The sequence below is a fragment of the Hypomesus nipponensis genome, chromosome 26 (assembly GCF_054491055.1).
Source record: "Hypomesus nipponensis isolate SF chromosome 26, ASM5449105v1, whole genome shotgun sequence".
NCBI lineage: Eukaryota > Metazoa > Chordata > Actinopteri > Osmeriformes > Osmeridae > Hypomesus > Hypomesus nipponensis.
In genome coordinates, this window is record NC_140386.1 from 2,316,591 (window position 1) to 2,336,674 (window position 20,084).

At 42.8% G+C, this 20,084-nt stretch overlaps 1 protein-coding gene across 4 annotated transcripts in view; it reads left to right on the top strand.

The window, feature by feature from the left end:
* Positions 1–20,084, top strand: part of opa1 (OPA1 mitochondrial dynamin like GTPase) — a 124,781-nt gene that overhangs the window by 16,419 nt on the left and 88,278 nt on the right. For all 4 annotated transcript variants that reach the window (XM_084693206.1, XM_084693207.1, XM_084693208.1 and 1 more), the window contains exon 2: positions 12,140–12,464. In XM_084693206.1, coding sequence (XP_084549332.1) covers positions 12,140–12,464 — 325 coding nt within the window. The remainder of the gene's footprint in view (positions 1–12,139; positions 12,465–20,084) is intronic.

The following is a 20,084-nucleotide window of genomic DNA, read 5'->3' on the forward strand; positions in this document are numbered from 1 at the left end:
ACGCTAATGTTTTCACCAAGGAGTACATGTGCTCCAAAATGAAAACATTTAGGAGCACACAAAGAAATTTAGGAGCACAGTTTTTTTTTTCTTTTTTTTTTCTTTTATTAAACATAACTTGACACAGGGGCGTCGTTTTGCTGTGCCCCAGTCAAATCTAAAGTTTGAGTTTTAATAAACCGAAAACACAAAGCTTGCGTTCATTATAGATGTCCCCTGCCAAAGCTGACAAAACTTGCGTCCCTGAGCTGTTATATAGTGGGTTAAGCGAGTTAGTTTCTATAGCCTAATAGTGAATTGTGCGCAACAAGCTTGGAAGAATGGATATGAATAGGGGCCTGTGCCCCAGTACAGTATTATGTCTAGCAACGCCACTGACTTAACAGTTAATGCTGGCCAGCAACTTTCACTCTGATAGAACTAGAACAAATAGTTAAAGAAACATGTATATCATTATAGTTAATATTTTCTTAAAACACTGGGACATTATAGACTATGTAAGCACGCCATGGATTAAAAGGCTTGGTAGTCAAAGCTAGGTAGACCCAGAGCCATATAAAGAGAGTTGGGACACTTCCATAGACTTCCATTTTAGCGTAATCGAAGAAGGAAGAAGTAGCCTAAAGCGTGTCATTTGCGACCTATAGTCCCAAGTATTGTATTTTGCAACGTTCAACCCCATTCATGTTCAGTGTTACAAATCAAGTTAGCTGATTTTGAAAATAGTTTTAAAATAATGCAGTCATTTGATCAATTTACCAGCTAACTTGCTTCGTAACACTGAACATGAATGGCGTAATAGTTTGTGAAAGACCTAGAGAAACACACATTTCCGACGAGGCAAAATCGCTCACCCAAATGTTATATAGCCAGCTTTACTTCAAGTTTATTGGTCAGGTCTACCCCTGTGCTATTCTCCGACCTCTAACAATCACGGCTGATAGACGACCAAAATTTTTTTACAGCTCTAATTCTGATACCGCGGCGGCAGAAATGTAACCGTGGCGGGCCGCGGAAACATAGGGGAAACACTGTTGTAAGATATAGCTTGTTATATTCTAAATGCACATCTGATTAGAGCTAGCAACAATGAATTGCAGATCAAGGGGTCCCCTATCGTCCAGCTAACTGTCGACGCTCGGCAGGAATTTCAGGTCCACTCACTAAAAACAGACGACCCTCTCACTGGACATATTCCATAATAAAATGTTTAATTGAATGCAATTAGTTGCCTTGTATATTCTGTTCTATTTACCAAACTCCTTTCTTGTCTTAAATTGAGCTGGTGTGAGCTATGGTAGATAGCATAGCCATTTATTGCTTTGCTTGACAATATTGCTGCCTAGCGTTATAAGTAATGTAATACATAAATGTTAATTAAGTATCAGACTTATACATAGTACAACACACCAGTAACCAGTTGATATTATGTGTAGGCTATACCGAAAATGTCAGTAAATCGAGATGCTGCTACTATCTGTCCCGATGAAAACCATTCAAACAGGTTGCCACTGCCAGCAGTGTTTTTTTTTGCTGCTAACTACTTGAACCAAGTGATCAAGTGTCGGCGAGATCGAAGTGTCGTAACTCTTTATATGGCTCTGGCCCATTGGTTGCAAATCGTCGCCCGCGCGTCATTATGCTATGTTTACATAGTGCAGTGCGAGCTTTCCATGTGAAATCAATGGTATGCTTCACTTCATCGTGCTGTTGTTCCATGTATTGACAACAGCCCGTCACTCTCGCACTGTGCTCGTAACTTATTTTTCAAGTTCGCACGTACATATTTTTAGGCGCAAATGCGAGTGAAATGGTCGCACTGTAGAGCCCTTCATAACAAGCATAACCATAACAATATTGTGGTGGTCAGACATGATTTATTCATCTTCGTCTTTGCTCCAGAAGAACAGGTCAACAATCTACGGACAGACCAGGGGGGTGTTCCATCAATGTCGCTAACGCAAGTCGCGCTAACACAAATAAGTCTCACTTAGGTAAACGTCAACTTAGACTTGTCTTAGATTCAAGCCTCAAGCCGTTCCACTAACGTTCCGTTCCACCAGAGCCTGTTTAAGGAGAGCCTTGCCACTCCCTATTAAACCCCATTGTACCGAATTTGGCTGCAGTTCCACCAGAGCTCCACTGGGGGTGATCGCGAGCGAGTGCATGTTGAATGGGAGTCAATGGAGCTAAACGGCTAAATTTGTCTCTTTCGCCTGATTGTCGTTGAAAAATCTCCAATTTGATTGTAGTTTGTGCATGTTCAACATGGATTATAGGTCGAAAATTGAATGAACGAGTACTTATATCCTTTTGATTTCTTACATGGTGAGTCGTTGTTGCCCATAACACGCTAGCATTCTGCTACTGAATGCTGATTGGTTAGTAAAGAACTGATACGACCAGAGCTCCCGCTTGGTGGCATCCGAAGCGGAATCAGAATGTCAGAGCATTAGCAACATTAGCAACATTAGCAACAACATTAGCAAGCCAAAACTCTTTCTAGACCAGAGCTTGCCTCAAAGCAGTAGCTCTGGTCATACGATGTGTATGACATCAATTACATTTTCAAAAGCTTTTTAGAACAGAAAGGCGACTTTAAAACAGCCAGCAGTGTGTATTTTTTTGGCCTCCCCTTTCGAATTCAGAATTCAAATTACTAGACAAAAAAATTATATCCGGAGGAAAGTGGATTTTGAGGTGTACCGCTCCATAGACTTCCATTCATTCCGCACTCGCTCGTTAGCGCCCTCACATGGAACTTCAACCAGTTCAGAACCCGGAAGTTTCCCGAGAGTGGCAGTTCTCTCTATATTAGACTCCTTCACCACCTTACCGCGGTGGAGGGGTTTGCGTGTCCAAATGATCCTGGAAGCTAAGTTGTCGGGGGCTTTATGCCCCTGGTAGGGTCACCCAAGGCAAACAGGTTCCAGGTGAAAGACCAGACAAAGCGTGGCTCAAAAAACCAACTATGAAGAAAAAAATAAATTGTTCTCAGTTGCCCCTGCCCGGAAGCGGGTCACCGGGGCCCCCCCCTGGAGCCAGGCCCGGGGTGGGGCTCGATGGCGAGCGCCTGATGGCCGGGCCTTTTCCCATGGGGCCCGGTCGGGCACAGCCCGAAGAGACAACGTGGGACCCTCTTCCAGTGGGCTCACCATCCGCTGGAGGGGTCATGGGGGTCGGGTGCAGTGTGAGACGGGCGGCGGCCGAAGGCGGGGGCCTTGGCGGTCCGATCCTCGGCTGCAGAAGCTAGCTTTAGGGACGTGGAATGTCACCTCGCTGGCGGGAAAGGAGCCTGAGCTGGTGCGCGAGGTAGAGAGTTTCCGGCTAGATATAGTCGGCCTCGCCTCGACGCACAGCATAGGCTCCGGAACCAGTCTCCTTGAGAGGGGCTGGACTCTCTTCCACTCTGGAGTTGCCCTTGGTGAGAGGCGTCGGGCTGGGGTGGGAATACTTGTTTCCCCTCGGTTCGGCGCCTGCACATTGGGGTTCACCCCGGTGGACGAGAGGGTAGCCTCCCTCCGCCTTCGGGTGGGGGGACGGGTCCTCACTGTCGTTTGTGCTTATGCACCAAACGGCAGCTCAGAGTACCCACCCTTTTTGGAGTCTCTGGAGGGGGTGCTGGAAAGCGCTCCTCCCGGGGATTCCCTCGTCCTCCTGGGGGACTTCAATGCTCATGTGGGCAATGACAGTGAGACCTGGAGGGGCGTGATTGGGAGGAACGGCCCCCCCGATCTGAACCCGAGTGGTGTCTTGTTGTTGGACTTCTGTGCTAGACACGGCTAGTCCATAACGAACACCATGTTCAAGCATAAGGGTGTTCATATGTGCACCTGGCACCAGGACACCCGAGGTCTCAGTTCGATGATCGACTTTGTAGTCGTGTCGTCGGACTTGGGGCTGCATGTCTTGGACACTCGGGTAAAGAGAGGGGCGGAGCTGTCAACTGATCACCACCTGGTGGTGAGTTGGCTTCGATGGTGGGGGAAGACGCCGGTCAGGCCTGGCAGAGGCCTGCATGAAGAGCAATGTGGTTTTCGTCCTGGCTGTGGAACAGTGGACCAGCTCTATACCCTCCGCGGAGTCCTGGAGGGTACATGGGAGTTCGTCCAACCAGTCTACACATGTTTTGTGGATTTGGAAAAGGCGTTCGACCGTGTCCCTCGGGGGCTCATGTGGGGGGTGCTCCGAGAGTATGGGGTACCGGATTCCCTGATCGGGGCTGTCCGGTCCCTTTACGACCGGTGCCAAAATGTTGGTCCGCATTGCCGGTAGTAAGTCGAACTTGTTTCTGGTGAGGGTTGGACTCCGCCAGGGCTGCCCTATGTCACTGATTCTGTTCATTACCTATATGGACAGAATTTCTAGGCGTAGCCAGGGTTTTGAGGGGGTCCGGTTTGGTGACCTCAGGATCGGGTCGCTGCTTTTTGCAGATGATGTGGTCCTGTTGGCTTCATCGGGCCGTGACCTTCAGCTCTCACTGGAGCGGTTCGCAACCGAATGTGAAGCGGCTGGGATGCGAATCAGCACCTCCAAATCTGAGGCCATGGTAATCGACCGGGAAAGGGTGGAGTGCCATCTCCGGGTCGGGGAGGAGATCCTGAACAAAGCGGAGGAGTTCAAGTATCTCAGGGTCTTGTTCACGAGTGAGGGAAGAATGGAGCGCGAGGTCGACAGGCGGATCGGTGCGGCGTCCGCAGTGATACGGGCTCTGCATCGGTCCGTCGTGGTGAAGAAGGAGCTGAGTCGAAAGGCGAACCTCTCTATTTACCAGTCGATCTACGTTCCTACCCTCACCTATGGTCACGAACTATGGGTAGTGACCGAAAGAACGAGATCGCGAATACAAGCGGCCGAAATGAGCTTTCTCCGCAGGGTTTCCGGGCTCTCCCTTAGAGATAGGGTGAGAAGCTCGGTCATCCGGGAGGGGCTCAGAGTAGAACCGCTGCTCCTCCGCGTCGAGAGGAGCCAGCTAAAGTGGCTCGGGTGTCTGATTAGGATGCCTCCTGGACGCCTCCCTGGTGAGGTGTTCCGGGCACGTCCCACTGGGAAGAGGCCCCGGGGAAGACCCAGGACACGCTGGAGGGACTATGTCACTCGGCTGGCCTGGGAACGCCTCGGGGTCCCCCAGGAAGAGCTGGTGGAAGTGGCCGGGGAGAGGGAAGCCTGGGCCTCCCTGCTTAGGTCGCTGCCCCCGCGACCCGATCCCCGGACAAGCGGTAGATGATGAATGGATGGATGGATGGAGATGGGCAAGCTACTTGATATGTGTAGTGAGCTAAGCTACTAGCTACTCAACAATAAATTCAGCTTCACTACACAGAAGCTACTACTCATAAAAATGTAGCAAGCTAAGTTACAAAAATCTGTCAAAAGTAGCTTGATACATTAGTAGCTAGTAAGTAAAAAAAAAAATGCATGCCAAGTCGATGCAAATTTAGTGATCAACACAATTGTCAGCAAGATAAAGGCTAAAATATGTTTAGATGTATTTATTGAACAATAGCCTAATCCAAAATGCTAATACACAATTGCTGTTATCTAGTCAGACTGGCCGCGCAGGCACTGTGTGAGTGGAGATGAGACGATCATAGCCCTCGCTGTACTCGGCTCTCGTGAGATTGGTTGTAACGTGAACTGCAGAATGGGATATGTGAGATGCTTTTTCCGTTATTTGCTTTTCGGTGATTATCTGTCAACATTGGAGTACCAAAATCCGGGAGTTTTTTTGGGGGGGGGACTTCATGTTGTCTTTTTATTTCTTTTTATTGTAACATTGTGCACTATTCAGTTCACTCTGTAACACGGTGTCTGCCGCCGTCCCATAGTTGCAAAGCTCAAAATAGTCTGTGTGCCCTTGTGGGCCTCCGCAGCGCGACTGTGCCGTTGTAATTTCATGTGCTGCCCAACATTTTTCCCACCGTGTGCGATACTAAAATCGTCGTGAAACAGTTTGCAGAAGGCGTGGGAATTGTCGATGCGGCTTGATGATAAGACATTAAATTCCTCTGTCCATGTAGCCTACTGTCAGGGACGGACTGGGAGTAAAACTTGCCCTGGACTTTGATCCAGACCGACCCACCAGAACCGGTCCCGTATACGCCACCAGCGAGTGCCCAGCTTATGGCAACTTCTGTGCCTGATGTGATGCTAGTTATAGGGACGTCCACACTTAGTGCGAGCGCGCATAGCGCGCGATCAAATTTTTTGGGCTGATTTGAGCGAAAAATAGTTTTGGGAGTTCATGTAAAACAAACAAACATAGCTGCCTTTTCAATTGGTAAAACATTGTCTAGTGAAGGTAATTACGTTTCTTGGTCTGGTTTTCCATCTTTATATTGTCTCTACTAGCTAGTTTTCGATCTGTCGTCAGTGTCACTTTTGTGTGTAAGCGGCACTTAGGGCTGCATAGACGTTCATTTGAAATAGACCAACCGTCCTTGGGTAAAGGGGGGGCGGCCAACCGTGTCGCTCAATCTTCTGCCGAAATTTTTATTAGTAGTAAAAAAATAATATAAAGCAAGCGGCCCTCCGGCTCAAAAGTTGTTTTGTCCCATCGGGAATTCTCCCGGTGCTCCCGATGGCCAGTCCGCTACTGTTTAGCCTACTGTTAATTTACATTGTCATTTAGCAGACGCTCTTGTCCAGAGCGACTTACATTAAGTACAGGGACATTCCCCCCGAGGCAAGTAGGGTGAAGTGCCTTGCCCAATGACACAACGTCATTTTTGGCACGGCCGGGAATCAAACCAGCGACCTTCTGATTACTAGCCCGATTCCATAACCGCTCAGCCACCTGACTCCCTTAATTTGCAGATATATTTCTGACAAATGTACAGTGCCTTGCGAAAGTATTGGCCCCCCTTGAACTTTTTTACCTTTTGCCACATTTCAGGCTTCAAATATGAAGATATAAAACATTTTTTTTTTGATGAAAAAATCAACAAGTGGGACACAATCATGAAGTGGAACAAAATTAAAACACACCAGGCAGGTCCGAGATACTGTTGTGGAGATGTTTAAAGACGGATTTGGATACAAAAATATTTCCCAAGCTTCAAACATCCCAAGGAGCACTGTGCAAGTGATAATATTGAAATGAAAGTTTCTACGAATCTACGAAGACCCGGCCGTCCCTCTAAACTTTCAGCTCATACAAGGAGCAGACTGATCAGAGATGCAGCCAAGAGGCCCATGATCACTCTGGATGAACTGCAGAGATCTACAGCTGAGGTGGGAGACTATCCATACGACAACAATCAGTCGTATACTGCACAAATCTGGCCTTTATGGAAGAGTGACAAGAAGAATGACATTTCTTAAAGATATCCATAAAGTGCCATTTAAAGTTTGCCAAAAGCCACCTGGGAGACACACCAAACATGTGGAAGTAGGTGCTCTGGTCAGATGAATCCAAAATCGAACTTTTTGGCAACAATGCAAAACGTTATGTTTGGCATAAAAGCAACACAGCTCATCACCCTGAACACACCATCCCCATTGTCAAACATGGTGGTGGCAGCATCATGGTTTGGGCCTGCTTTTCTTCAGCAGGGACAGGGAAGATGGTTAAAATTGATGGGAAGATGGATGGAGCCAAATACAGGACCATTCTGGAAGAAAACCTGATCGAGTCTGCAAAAGACCTGAGACTGGGACGGAGATTTGTCTTCCAACAAGACAATGATCCAAAATATAAAGCAAAATCTACCATGTAATGGTTCACAAATAAACATATCCAGGTGTTATAATGGCCAAGTCAAAGTCAAGACCTGAATCCAATCGAGAATCTGTCCAAAGAACTGTAAACTGCTGTTCACAAATGCTCTCCATCCAACCTCACTGAGCTTGAGCTGTTTTGCAAGGAGGAGTGGGCAAGAATTTCAGTCTCTCGATGTGCACAACAGATGGAGACATACCCCAAGCGACTTACAGCTGTAATCGCAGCAAAAGGTGGTGCTACAAAGTATTAAGTTAAGGGGGCCAAATACTTTTGCACGCCCAATTTTTCAGTTTTTGATTTGTTAAAGTTTGAAATATCCAATAAATTTCGTTCCACTTCATGGTTGTGTCCCACTTGTTGTTGATAAAAAATATAAATAAAAAATGTTTTATATCTTTATGTTTGAAGCCTGAAATGTGGCAAAAGGTCAAAAAGTTCAAGGGGGGGCAATACTTTCGCAAGGCACTGTAGTTAAGCTAGTAGCGTCGCTACATGTAGCAAAGCTACTGCCCATCATTGATTAGACATTCTCTGCTTTTAGCCTGACACGGATCAGGCTAGTTCCGAACCTTGATTACGTAGCTAGAACTAGAATAATCCACCTTAATGGAACGGAACTCTCGCTAAAGTAAGTAAGACTTGAGAAAAAATGCTAGGTTTTCTACTTTTATGATATGCTCATGAATATATAGATGAGCTGCGCGCTGATTGGTTGGTTTACAACGAGTGAAGCTGCGGAGCAAAGACGCAACATGGCCAACAGCACTCACTGAAACAAGAAGGTAGAGACTTGAAATAAGAACATAAAAATAAATCTATTGTGTTTACACAACACTGTTTTCAACAGATTGACTAGATATCATTTGAAATGATTACGTTAGTCGTTTCCACTTCTGTTGTCGAAGCAAACAGGATCGTCTGAGGTGGGTAACGTTAGCACTACAGCTTAGCAAACAAACTCATGATTCAATTCAGCTTCAGTGAGCTCAAGCTATCTTGCTGAAAAATAGATCTGGCCAAACATGCATCTTGAATTTTAGATTTACATGACAACACAGGTTATTTATTTCAATGAAACACAGTCAGGATCATGAAATAATGTTAGCCCCATTGTCAATAAACTAGGCTAAATTATCACACATTCTACCGGTGCTCTCGTGTTGGCAAGCTAAACTAGTTTACATGCCTACAGTAGAGGTGTTTTCGCTATCTAGCTGTTCTTGCATTCCTTGCAAATCAGCGTTAATAAAAAGCAGAAGAGCTACAGTCTAGCTAACATTGACTAGACGGACATGATGTTTGTCTATAGTACCGTAGTAGGGTAGAAGATCCCTGTGCAGTTCGACCCTCGACACATTTGCGCGAACAATTTCACCAAGGACGGTTTTGAAAACCTGGGACAATGTAAAGCAGGATTTGCTATGAAGCTGTTGCTGAAAAGAGGTGTTCCGATCTTATGTTCATTACAACCGCAAGCTGAAGTATGATTTTTGTCAGTAACATTTATTAGCAATGCTAACGTATCTTGTATCTACCACCTGCCTTTCTCCAGTTCTTTCAAATAGATAATCTAGACAGGCGTTAACAATAGGCCAGACTGCTATTCATTTTCTGGCTATTTCTTCGGAAGCTTCCCTTCTAATGTCGACTACAGTTAGTCTAGCTAGAGTAATTTGCCAAGTAAGGTATGTTGATGTGTTTAGAAATTTATTTAGCATTCTACCTATGCTAGATACAGGAGACGTTAGCTAATAGGCTAACTGTTAGCGACAAAATCATACTTGCAGCTTGCGTTTGTGATGAGCATACGGTTGGAACAGCAACAGCGGCTTAGCAAATCCTTCTTTAAATTGTCCAAGGTTCTCATTTAAAACTGTCCTCAGTGAAATGGTTAGAGCGAGTGTGTAATTGAGGGTCGAACTGCACCTTCAGTTAGACCTTCTCATAGACAAACATCACAGCCCGTCGAGTGTTTTGGTTTCAGGAAGACTCTGAAAAGTGTCAGCATTCCCTGTACCGTAGTCCATTTTTATTATGCTAGAAAAACGTTCTTCCTTGTAATTCCGTGGAAGTACACAGAGCAGCGCGCAGCAAATTTTGGGGCGTGACAAATGTAACTGGTGTGTGTGCAAGAATGTTGAAGGTCAGTATGCTGACTTGGGAGGCAGCTGGTGATGCCCGGGACTGGTGTGAGCACCTCTCAGCTCGTGGGAGTAAAGTGTCAACTTGAGATAAGGTGATGCTTGGGCCGTGGAAGATGTAACTCTTTGCTCCTGCAGGACGAGTATATATATATATATATATATATATATATATTTGTAACCAATCTTTTTAAAAAATTTCTAACAATGATTATGTATTTCCAAACTACAAGTGTTGGAGTTTTTTCCTAGCAAAGGTATATTTGCTGTCCATTTCTATTCCTGATTGCAAGTGACAGTAAAATATGCGCACTTACACTGGTAGGAACACATTTTGATAGCATATGGACACAGTTTGCGTGCTGATTTGGCAATTTTCCGGGGGGTACTTTTATTCCGGGGGGTACTTTTATTAGATTTTGAGGATTTTTCCGGTGGGTACTTTTATTCCGGGGGGTACTTTTGTTTGAGTGATAAAAGTACTTAAAAGCTTCCTCCCTCACTCGCTCTATGTGCTCTCAGGTGCTGCTCTTGACAAAGCACATCTCACGAACACCACGTAACACGCAATATCTGTGTAATTAAACTACTACTTGATACAACGGTAATTAGAAATATCCAAACTTGTCATACGCCTTCTCTTGCTGCCTCTGAGCAATTTGTTGATATTGCAGCACCACTGTTCTATGATAAGCTCACCACAAATCTTTCATTGCATGATTTTTCACACTTTCTGAGGTACAATCTTAACTGTTGTCACAATGCCATTCATCCAACACAAGCGCTCATCATTACACAAGGTTCTAGAGTGCGACCAATTTGGGGCTGCATTTCAGCGGCAGACAGCTATCAGGTCCTCAGAACCATCAGAGATGATAATAAAATGTAACGTTGCTTATAACATCACAAAAGAAGAGCTGCCATTCAAAAGATTTTGAAAGAAAATTGTTCTGATGAAGAAAAATGGATTAGATGGGAACACAACATTCAGCTATGACGTTGCATTTACCCAATTTATTTAGGTAATAGCCCAATGCATTTTTCATTTTGCTTAAAATGTTGTAGTTTGGCAGCTCAGTGAAGCACTTTAAACATTTTATACATTTTAAGATTTGTGCTTCAAATTAAACAAGGTATTTACCTCCAACTTATCATTTACATAATATAAACTCCTCCTTAACAACGAGGTACAACTTGTAAGGATCGTGCATTCGTGGAATGAGCAACACAGCTATCCGTCTGGGTAGCAGCCACAAAAATGTTGCCAAAATCCCCATGCAATATTCTTCTGTTGGTATTCACTCTCGTTTTGAGCTTCAAGTGGGATCAGCTTGGGCGTTCTGTTTGTGCCAGAGTGACCAACGCAAACATGTTGGCTGACTTGCGACAAATCCTGGTTGAGGAATGGGATGCCATTCCACAGCAGTGTTTGACCAGCATGAGGAGGAGGTGCCAAGCTGTTGTGGCTGCGTATGGATTATCCACACGCTATTGAGGTTTGTGACAGTGTAAAATGAATAAAGTGTAAAAATGGCCAATATGTGTAGTTTTTTTTTTCTTATTACTGTGGGAGAGTGCAATCATCCAATCCACCAAGCAAGTCAAAACGAGAGTGAATACCAACAAAAGAATATTGCAGGGGATTTTGGCAATTTTTGGGGGGCCGCTACCCACACGGTTAGCTGTGTTGCTCATTCCACGAATGCACCATCCTTACAAGTTGTACCTTGTTGTAAAGGTGTCTAATCAGGCTTTCCAACAATATGAAATACAAAGGGGAGGAATAATTGACCGGAATAACATTTCAGAACTTTTTTGGAGGAGTTATGAATGTATAAGGAGCGTGATAAAAAGGTGACTTTGAAATTGTGGCGTTAAAAGCGACGCGAGGATTTTTTATTTTTTGCACCTACATTTTGTGCTGGTGCACCTAAATAAAAAAAGTTAGGCACACCAGTGCAACCAAGGCAAAACTTTAGTCTGGAGCTCTGTTACAGAAGTAGTGTTCTCCAGAACATTCAACGCATGATTATCTTTGGACTGGTAATTGCATGCGACAGATTGTAAAGAGAAAGACAATGTTCCCCATTCATTTTGGTGAGGCATGTCTTAACTTTGTCTAATTCAGTTTTGGATAAAAAATGTATTCAAAAGTTTCACTTCTGATTAGCTTATGTGTTACATAAGATCAATTGAATAATAACCACAATAACCACTAACTTTTCAACTCTTCATGACAAAAGCCTTTCCAAAATGTGTTTTTTTTTTCTTGCAGCTTGGCATGCAGGTCCCTGGTCTCCACTAACATGGGGGTGAGGTTCAGAGTGCCGTTGCAGAAGCTGCACCCACTGTCTCGTGCCATCCACCAACGGTACTCCACTAATGCTAACCCCCAGCGGCCTCCACATTGCACAGCGGCACGCCACTTCACCTCCATGTCCCGGTTACCCATGCGCCCTCCCAAACTTCCCCCTGGCACTGGTGGCAGCGGCTACCAGCAGCACCGTAACTTTTGGATAGCCCGTCTGGCGGCTCGACTGCTTAAGATCAGATACATCCTGCTGGGTTCAGCGGTTGGAGGAGGGTACACTGCTAAAAAGGTAAGATGCATTTCAGCATGTTAGCCTATTCTGTTTGTAGCACCTATAATTGATGAAGTGTGGTAAGGTCCATTGACCAGATTCGAAGGGAGCAGTAATAAGATTGCAGGGCGCCAAAGGCAAAAAAAAGTCTGCAATGAAGAAAAGAAGAAAAAAAAGCTGTGTCCATCCCGCGTGCAATGCATGTCAGCGAATATGTTCTCAACAGAGTATTTTTCAAGTAGGCTACAGCCGAACCCTCGTTCTGTTTTGATCAATAGTAATCAAGTTGGTGAGTGTGTCTTCCTGTCTGATCAATATGCAACTGTGAGGTGAGAATCGACAGTGGCCACTAAACTGTTGTTCCGCTGCGAGGTCCAGCCCGACGTGCACGAATACACCTGTACAAATGCAAACGAAATTTCCACTCAAATTTCTGGCAAAAGTTTGATTTACGATTTCAAACTCAGTCTCCATTGGTGTTCTACCAGTGTACCTGGAATGATAATATATAGTGCAGTGTTCCCTCTATGGCAACATTTCTGTTGCCACGGTATCAGAAACCAGGCTATACAACATTTTAGGCCGTCTATCAGCAGTGATTGTGAGAGTGCATGTCGGAGAATTGCACGGACACATGCTTCACACCGCAGTTGAGATTGCGTGTGTGCGTCCTTGAGAACTGTAAGTCGTATAACTTATGTTGTAAGTTCATTTAAGCCTGTTATTGTATAAGTCTATAGTTCTTGCACATTTAAATCAAGTTAACTGGTGATTATGGTTGTTTGTATTCTTCCCCTGCTAGCTAAATTGCACATGTCTGTTGATTCGATAGCGATTGCTGCCCTTGCTCTGGTTTGTATTTTAGGTGCATTATTATGCTGAAGTAGTTTTAATGGATGAAAAGTGGGTTTATTGTTAATATTTGCTACAGAATGCTTAGCCTATCAAGATCAAATGAAGCAAGCAGTGTACATGCTTCAGAGTGGCCTACCTTAATCAATAAGCTAGGCTACTGACCTTTTACAATAAGTTATGTCAATTATTAATTGGCAGCATTTATGCCATTTAGAATATACTTTGAGTGTAAGGTGTCTTTAAGTAGCCTAGCTTTATTGCTTTAGGGGAAATAGGACAAACGTGTGTAAGTGTGTGTGTATATATATGTGTGTGTATATATGTGTGTGTATATATATATATATATATTTTTTTTTGTCTAATCGATATATTTATTCCCAGGTGTTTTACACACACACTTTTTGGTGCTCCATACATACATACATACATACATACATACATACATACACACACACACACACACACACACACACACACACACACACACACACACACATATACACACAAACTTTTTCTTTTTGGAGCACCCCAAAAAAATGTTTTACCCAGGAACAACTCTGGATGAGGCTATAAATAAACAGACCACAGAATAGATTTGTTTTGCCGGCGTGTTTCATCTGAATTTTTTACTAACTTGCATAAAAACTAAAATAAAAACAAACACATTATCTTTATAAGAAACATATTTAGATAGATATTCAGCTGTGTTCAATGAGGTGGTTCATGTAAACCTTTTAGTTTGACTTGGATTATGTTAACCCATATGTAATTTAAATCTATCTTTTTTTAATCAAATTCTATCTTACCCATGGGTTTGATATGAATTATATTCTTTTAAGTATTTTCCTAATTATTTTTAAACAGAGGAACCGCTCAGCTTATCAATTGAAAACACTAATCATATGTACTCACAATAGACTGTCATATACAAAAACTATTATGAAATCAAAACATACAAATGTCATCAGTTCAAAATCAGCCAGTTGCTGTTAACTGGTTTGCAACCCTTCACTGTGCAGCGAGTCTTTCGACACATTTATGACACTTTTATAAAGAGTTTTTTAAATAAATTATACTAATTTCATACAAAAATGACATTTGTATAATTTATCAAAGAAAACAATTTAACCTAACACTGCAAACTTTTACAACAATGGCGGCTGCTGGTCTTTCAAATAGGAGAAGCTGATTTTAGGCCTACATCATAACATATTTGCATTTATTTGGCAAGTTCACTGGCTTGGTCACCCCTACGTCACTAGCCTAGCCTACTGTATTAATAAATAAATGATCAACCGATGTAATGAAACAATATTAAACTCGAAGGAGGAAATGTGGGAATTAGGTTCAACTGAAACAAGGAGTGTGGTGTATAAGTGTATGAAATGAATGATGAAAATTGGCTAGCAATTTTGCCAAGCAAATACCAAGAAATAGGTTGCAGCAGTTTATATTTCGACTACACTTGCAATATCCGCGATGGGACTGAGCTCGATTAGCTTCAGCGACTTTTTATAGTACAAAATCGCTGTCAATCAAAAGGAGATGCAGTTTTTCGACAGACCCTCCAATCATCACGAAGCCAGGCTTCATCAGGGAAAAGCACTGTATTGAAATGGGAAAGTATGAGAAAGAAATCAAGTCAGTCAACCTGCTACTATATGTAGCTGATTCTGAACAAATTAGTCTTCGAGATGAACGTTTTCAAACACAATTAAATGTTAAAACAATAGTAATTATTTGACCATTAATTTGACATTTTAAGGGAAGCCGAGCTTCCCTTGCAGTCTTACAGAAATTGCCACTGGTTTACAATGACATGTATTTCACAATGCATCAAATACAATGGATGCTAGCTCGTAGCTACTTCATCGTAGTATCTTTACAAAATAGTCTTCAAAAACAATTAAATAATACAGCCATTACATTGCTTTTCTATATATTGCACAATCTGGCTTAAAGATGCTGTAAAGTGGAATTGAAAATTAGTTTTAAGTTCATCACACTGCAGAAAAAACAACACTTTGAAATAGTGAGAAAATCTGTCTTTTCTGCTTGAGACTGGGGGGTGCGTGTCGCCTGAAGGAGCTGAAGCTCTGCCCCCTCAAATTTATTGAATTTAGCAACAACAGCCACACTAGCTAAATCAATTGCATGTATCAGAACAGACCTGCCTGCAGTGTGTTTTACGCGGGGCTCAACATTAACTTTTTGAGGCACTTGTCCTTTGGACAAGTACATTTAAGTTTCACTTGTCCATGCACAAGTCACTTGTCCGGCTAAAGATTCATAATAACATTTTTTCTTAAATACGTTTTTTTTGTGTTGACGTTTCCAGCTAGCTAGCGTTGGCAGCTGTGTACCTAGCAAGCATTAGCAACATTTTGTATTGGTTAAATGTATGTAGTTAAATATCAGCTAATTTTCAACTGTAAAGTTTGAGTTGGCAGCCAGGGCGCATTGGCCGTGAGACACGCATTTCAACCATTTCACACGCTCTCACGCCAAACCTTGTATTTCCCAGGCAAAGCTAACCAAGTAGTCCTGCTAACGTTGTTAACAGTAATGGACGAGGCGCAGGCACACAGAGTAAAGCAACATAGACGCGCGAACACCCATGAAAGCTTCTTTCTTCTCTGGGCTATTTATCTTATTTTAATTTTCATTTGCCTACTTGAGTAACTCAATGTATTTCAAAGCCCTGATAGTGTATCTGAGACGACACAGTAAATAATTCCTCTTTCAAGTAATAAGCCTCCGTTCAAGTGTTGAGCATTAAATTAGCTGCAAGGTCTGTACAGATCTTGGGACAAAGACACTTTTTTGTGTTTTGCTAATGCAGACTTCGGTAAAATATAATTGTGAAGTAACATGGCATAAGCTCCGTACATAACATAAACCATTGTAACAAATGTGCCGACCATCCCAAACATCATGTATTTCAGAATGACAGATAAAATAAACAGAAAACGTTCATTATTTGGATGTTGTTTATATGAATCAGAACTCAGGTCAGTTCCGTAATTACGGAAGGCGCATCACCGATGCTGCTAAAGGCCGATTTATACTACTCCGACTCCGTTACAGACGGACGGAGTCGGACAGATGCGTTGAATTTATAGTACTCCGAAGGCTGTGGGTTCTGAAAACAATTCACTGCCAGAAGCGTAGAAGGCGCTGCACTGCAATGCAAGCTAGGTTATCGAAAAGTCAGAAAAAATTTACAAATTAGCCGTTTCATCAATAAAATAAGCACATTTTCAGCAACTACACTGCCCATTTCTCGTCACATTTTAATTCAGATGCTGATTTACATGTACTGTTTAGCTGAAATATGAATTGTCAACTTACAGCAATGGCGGTCAAAGGATTCTGTTCGTCTTGTTGGTCACGGCAACCCTGCCCCCGCCCCTGACCCAAGTGGTTTTTAATACGGACCAATCACAGCCAAGGGGTATCCTTAAAATGATGGACGGACATCAGGAAAATCAGGAGGTGCACGTAGAGCTCTTCAAGGGACTCTCCGAGGGCAATTCACATCAGAAAAGGCGTTCCCTGTGTCCATATCCGTGAAAACGGAGTAGTTTAAATCGGCCTTACACTGGCATTGTCACTAACGGTGCCTACGGTGCTTCAAAAAAATGGGCATCGTCTGTGCTTTGTCATTCTAGAACCGGAAGGTGTTGGTACTATCGGTTGTCGTGACATCCATAGTAGCCTACTTATGTCCTTTTTGGTTTCTTACAGGATGAGTCGATGAGTTATGTTGCCCATAACACGCTAAAATTCTGCTAATGAATGCTGATTGGTTAGTGAAGGACTGACTACGACCAGAGATTCCGTTTGATGGCATCCAAACCATCAGAATGTCAGAGCATTAGCAACATTACCAAACCAAAACTCTTTCTAGCATGTGTATTGACAGGAAGAGCCTAACCTGTCAACTCTGTGTCGAATCCTCGAGAGAAAAAAGGAAGTGACAGAGTTTGTCGTAAAGCAGCATCTCTGGCCGTACGATGTGTATGACGTCATTGACATTTTAAAGGCTTTTTAGAACAAAAAGGCGACTTAAAAAAAATCTAACACCCAGCAGTGTGTATTTTTTTTTGTCTCCTTTCGAATTCCACATAAAAATGACTAGACAGAGAGAGGTCTATGGAGCTATACCCCTCAAAATCCACTTCTCAGGATATAATTTTTTGTCTAGTAATTTAAATGTGGAATTCAAAAGGAGGCAAAAAAATACACACTACTGGGTGTTATATTTTGCCTAAGTCGCCTTTTTGTTCTAAAGAGACTTTTAAAATGTCAATGACGTCATACACATCGTACGGCCAGAGATCTCTAGTAGTGACTGGTAGCTAAGGTTGGATTGGTCGAAGCCGTTTTGGGGCGTGGCTTTCGCGATAGGTCAATTTAGCTTTGTTTGAACAACTTCCTCCTAAATAACACACTTAGGGTCTAATTTACTAACATTGCATCCGCAGCTTAATCTGCGCCTTTGCCCAACCACAAATAGCGCACTGTGTTTTTCCGCATTTTGCGTGGTATTTATCAAACCAGATCCTCGTCAGGCAATCAGTTAATTAAAATCTTCTGCCAGTCCCAGCCACAGGTCCTGTCCGTTGGTCCTGACAATGTAGCACAAAATAAGTAAGTGTCTTATCAACATAATTGCACGTGTAAAAGGGGCTATACAAGTCATAAAAAATCACATCTAAAATAATATACATCATAAAAAAAATATTATGGGATTCTATTTTTTTGTCACATAGACATGTGAAAGGTTGGATATGGAAGCTGGAGTCATGATTCATTCACCTGGCTTGTTTTGAATGGGCTGCCGGGGCGTGTTTGAGTCTCTCCGCTATGAGGAGCTCCACAGCCTTCTCTCCCAGTCCCGTCTTCCACTTCATCACAGCGTCTGCAATTAGAAGTCATGAACTTATTGTCAGCACCAATTTGCACATTGAACGCTGCGTAGAAGCCATAGTTCATGGCATCTCAAAACACTTACCACTCTCTTTAGGAACTGCAGCACCTTATGGCGCTCCTCAAGGTCTTGGAGTTCAGTGTTTGGGCCACCTGTAGGTCCATCACTGGCACCTCTTCAGTGTGTCTGCCCTTTAGTCGCCTGAATAGGAGAGCCTCTCGCATAACCTGTGATGTGTCTGTAATTAAGTAAAACAAGTTTACAAGAGTTTGCATGATTGGCATATACTGTGGTTCTTCTAGATTCGCTGTAACATTGATGTAAATAACAAATGTTACCTTGAATGATCTTTGCCCAAGATGGTACGGCTGAATGGGGTATACAAAGCATTAGTATGACATTTGTTATTTTGACAAATGTTTCCCTCCACGATCAGAACAACTTAGGTATGCCTTACAATGAGTTGGCAATGGTTTGAGTATTTTTGAGTGTCTTATATTTGCACTTGCCTGGCTGCCAGCTGTTTTCCTGGCCCCCCGATGGATTCTCCTCCACTTGACCAGAGTTGACACCTAGGGGTATGGCATCTGGTGATGCAAAAGTTTGAAGTCATGCTTTTGCTTAAAATCATAGCCTTTAGGGTTGCCATGGCTCATACGATTATTGTAACTGTTATAAACGGTCATTCATCACTTTACCATCATTTCCCAGGGACACAGTGCTAGGCCGTGTGACGGTGGTAGGATCATCTACAGAAATGAAAGTGGAATGTAGTTTATGTACACAGCATTAGCATATTCATATCAAAACAAATAAACTTAATCCCAAAACAGATGTCATGTACAACTTGAAACAATTAGTGACATGATACTTTTTTCAAGTATACTTACCCCATTTTCTCCACAACATTATACATCCTGTTATCAGGAGTAGAGATAAGTCAAGCGCTTTTACAATAAATTGTTGTTGCATCGGTGTAAACAGTATTCCTCAAAAAATGTAACATACTAATTTCATGAAGAATGGCTGTGAACTTTTTTCTCCAATGGGAATTCTAATGCATCTCTGTGCTAGCTATAATACTTAGGAGTAATATAGATAGCAAAGCATTTTGTAACTCACTCAATTAATTTAAGGTGATTTTGAATTAGACAGCTCAAACATATAAGGTCCTTGCAAAGGAGTGACAACGCAGTTTTTTATAATGCCATATTGCTGTGCATGCCATGGACTGACTGTGATCCAAACGTGATCAGCCACACGCTAGCTCCAGTCTTTGAAAATTCAGGGCTAAATAAACTACTTTGGAACAAGGTTTTGTAACAGTTCTGAGTGTTTATTTTCACTGATTCTTTTGTGGGTGATTTGTGAGATGCTAAACTTTGATATCATATATGCATTTTCACTAGTTCAACATAACTCCCTGGAAGGGTTTTATATAACAAAAAGATTTGATAGTTGTAACCCAAGAGCAGGGGTGTTCAAATCCGGTCCTCGAGGGCCGCTGTCCAGCATGTTTTATATGTTTCCCTACTCCAACACACCTGATTCAATTAAATGGGTTGTTATAACGACCATTCATTAGAATCAGGTGAGCTGGATCAGGGAAACATCTAAAACATGCAGGACAGCGGCCCTCGAGGACCGGATTTGGACACCCCTGCCATAGAGTGTACATTTGTAGCCCACACAACCCTCTCTCTTTCTTGAAAAATGACCATCCTAGGCTTAACAATATTATATATTCAATAAATAGTGTGTTGGGGGTGCTTAGACACAGCTCTAATGCTAATGTTTTTCCCTTGCTAATTGGATTTCTCCCTACAAAGTTGAAGGGCCCATATTGCATG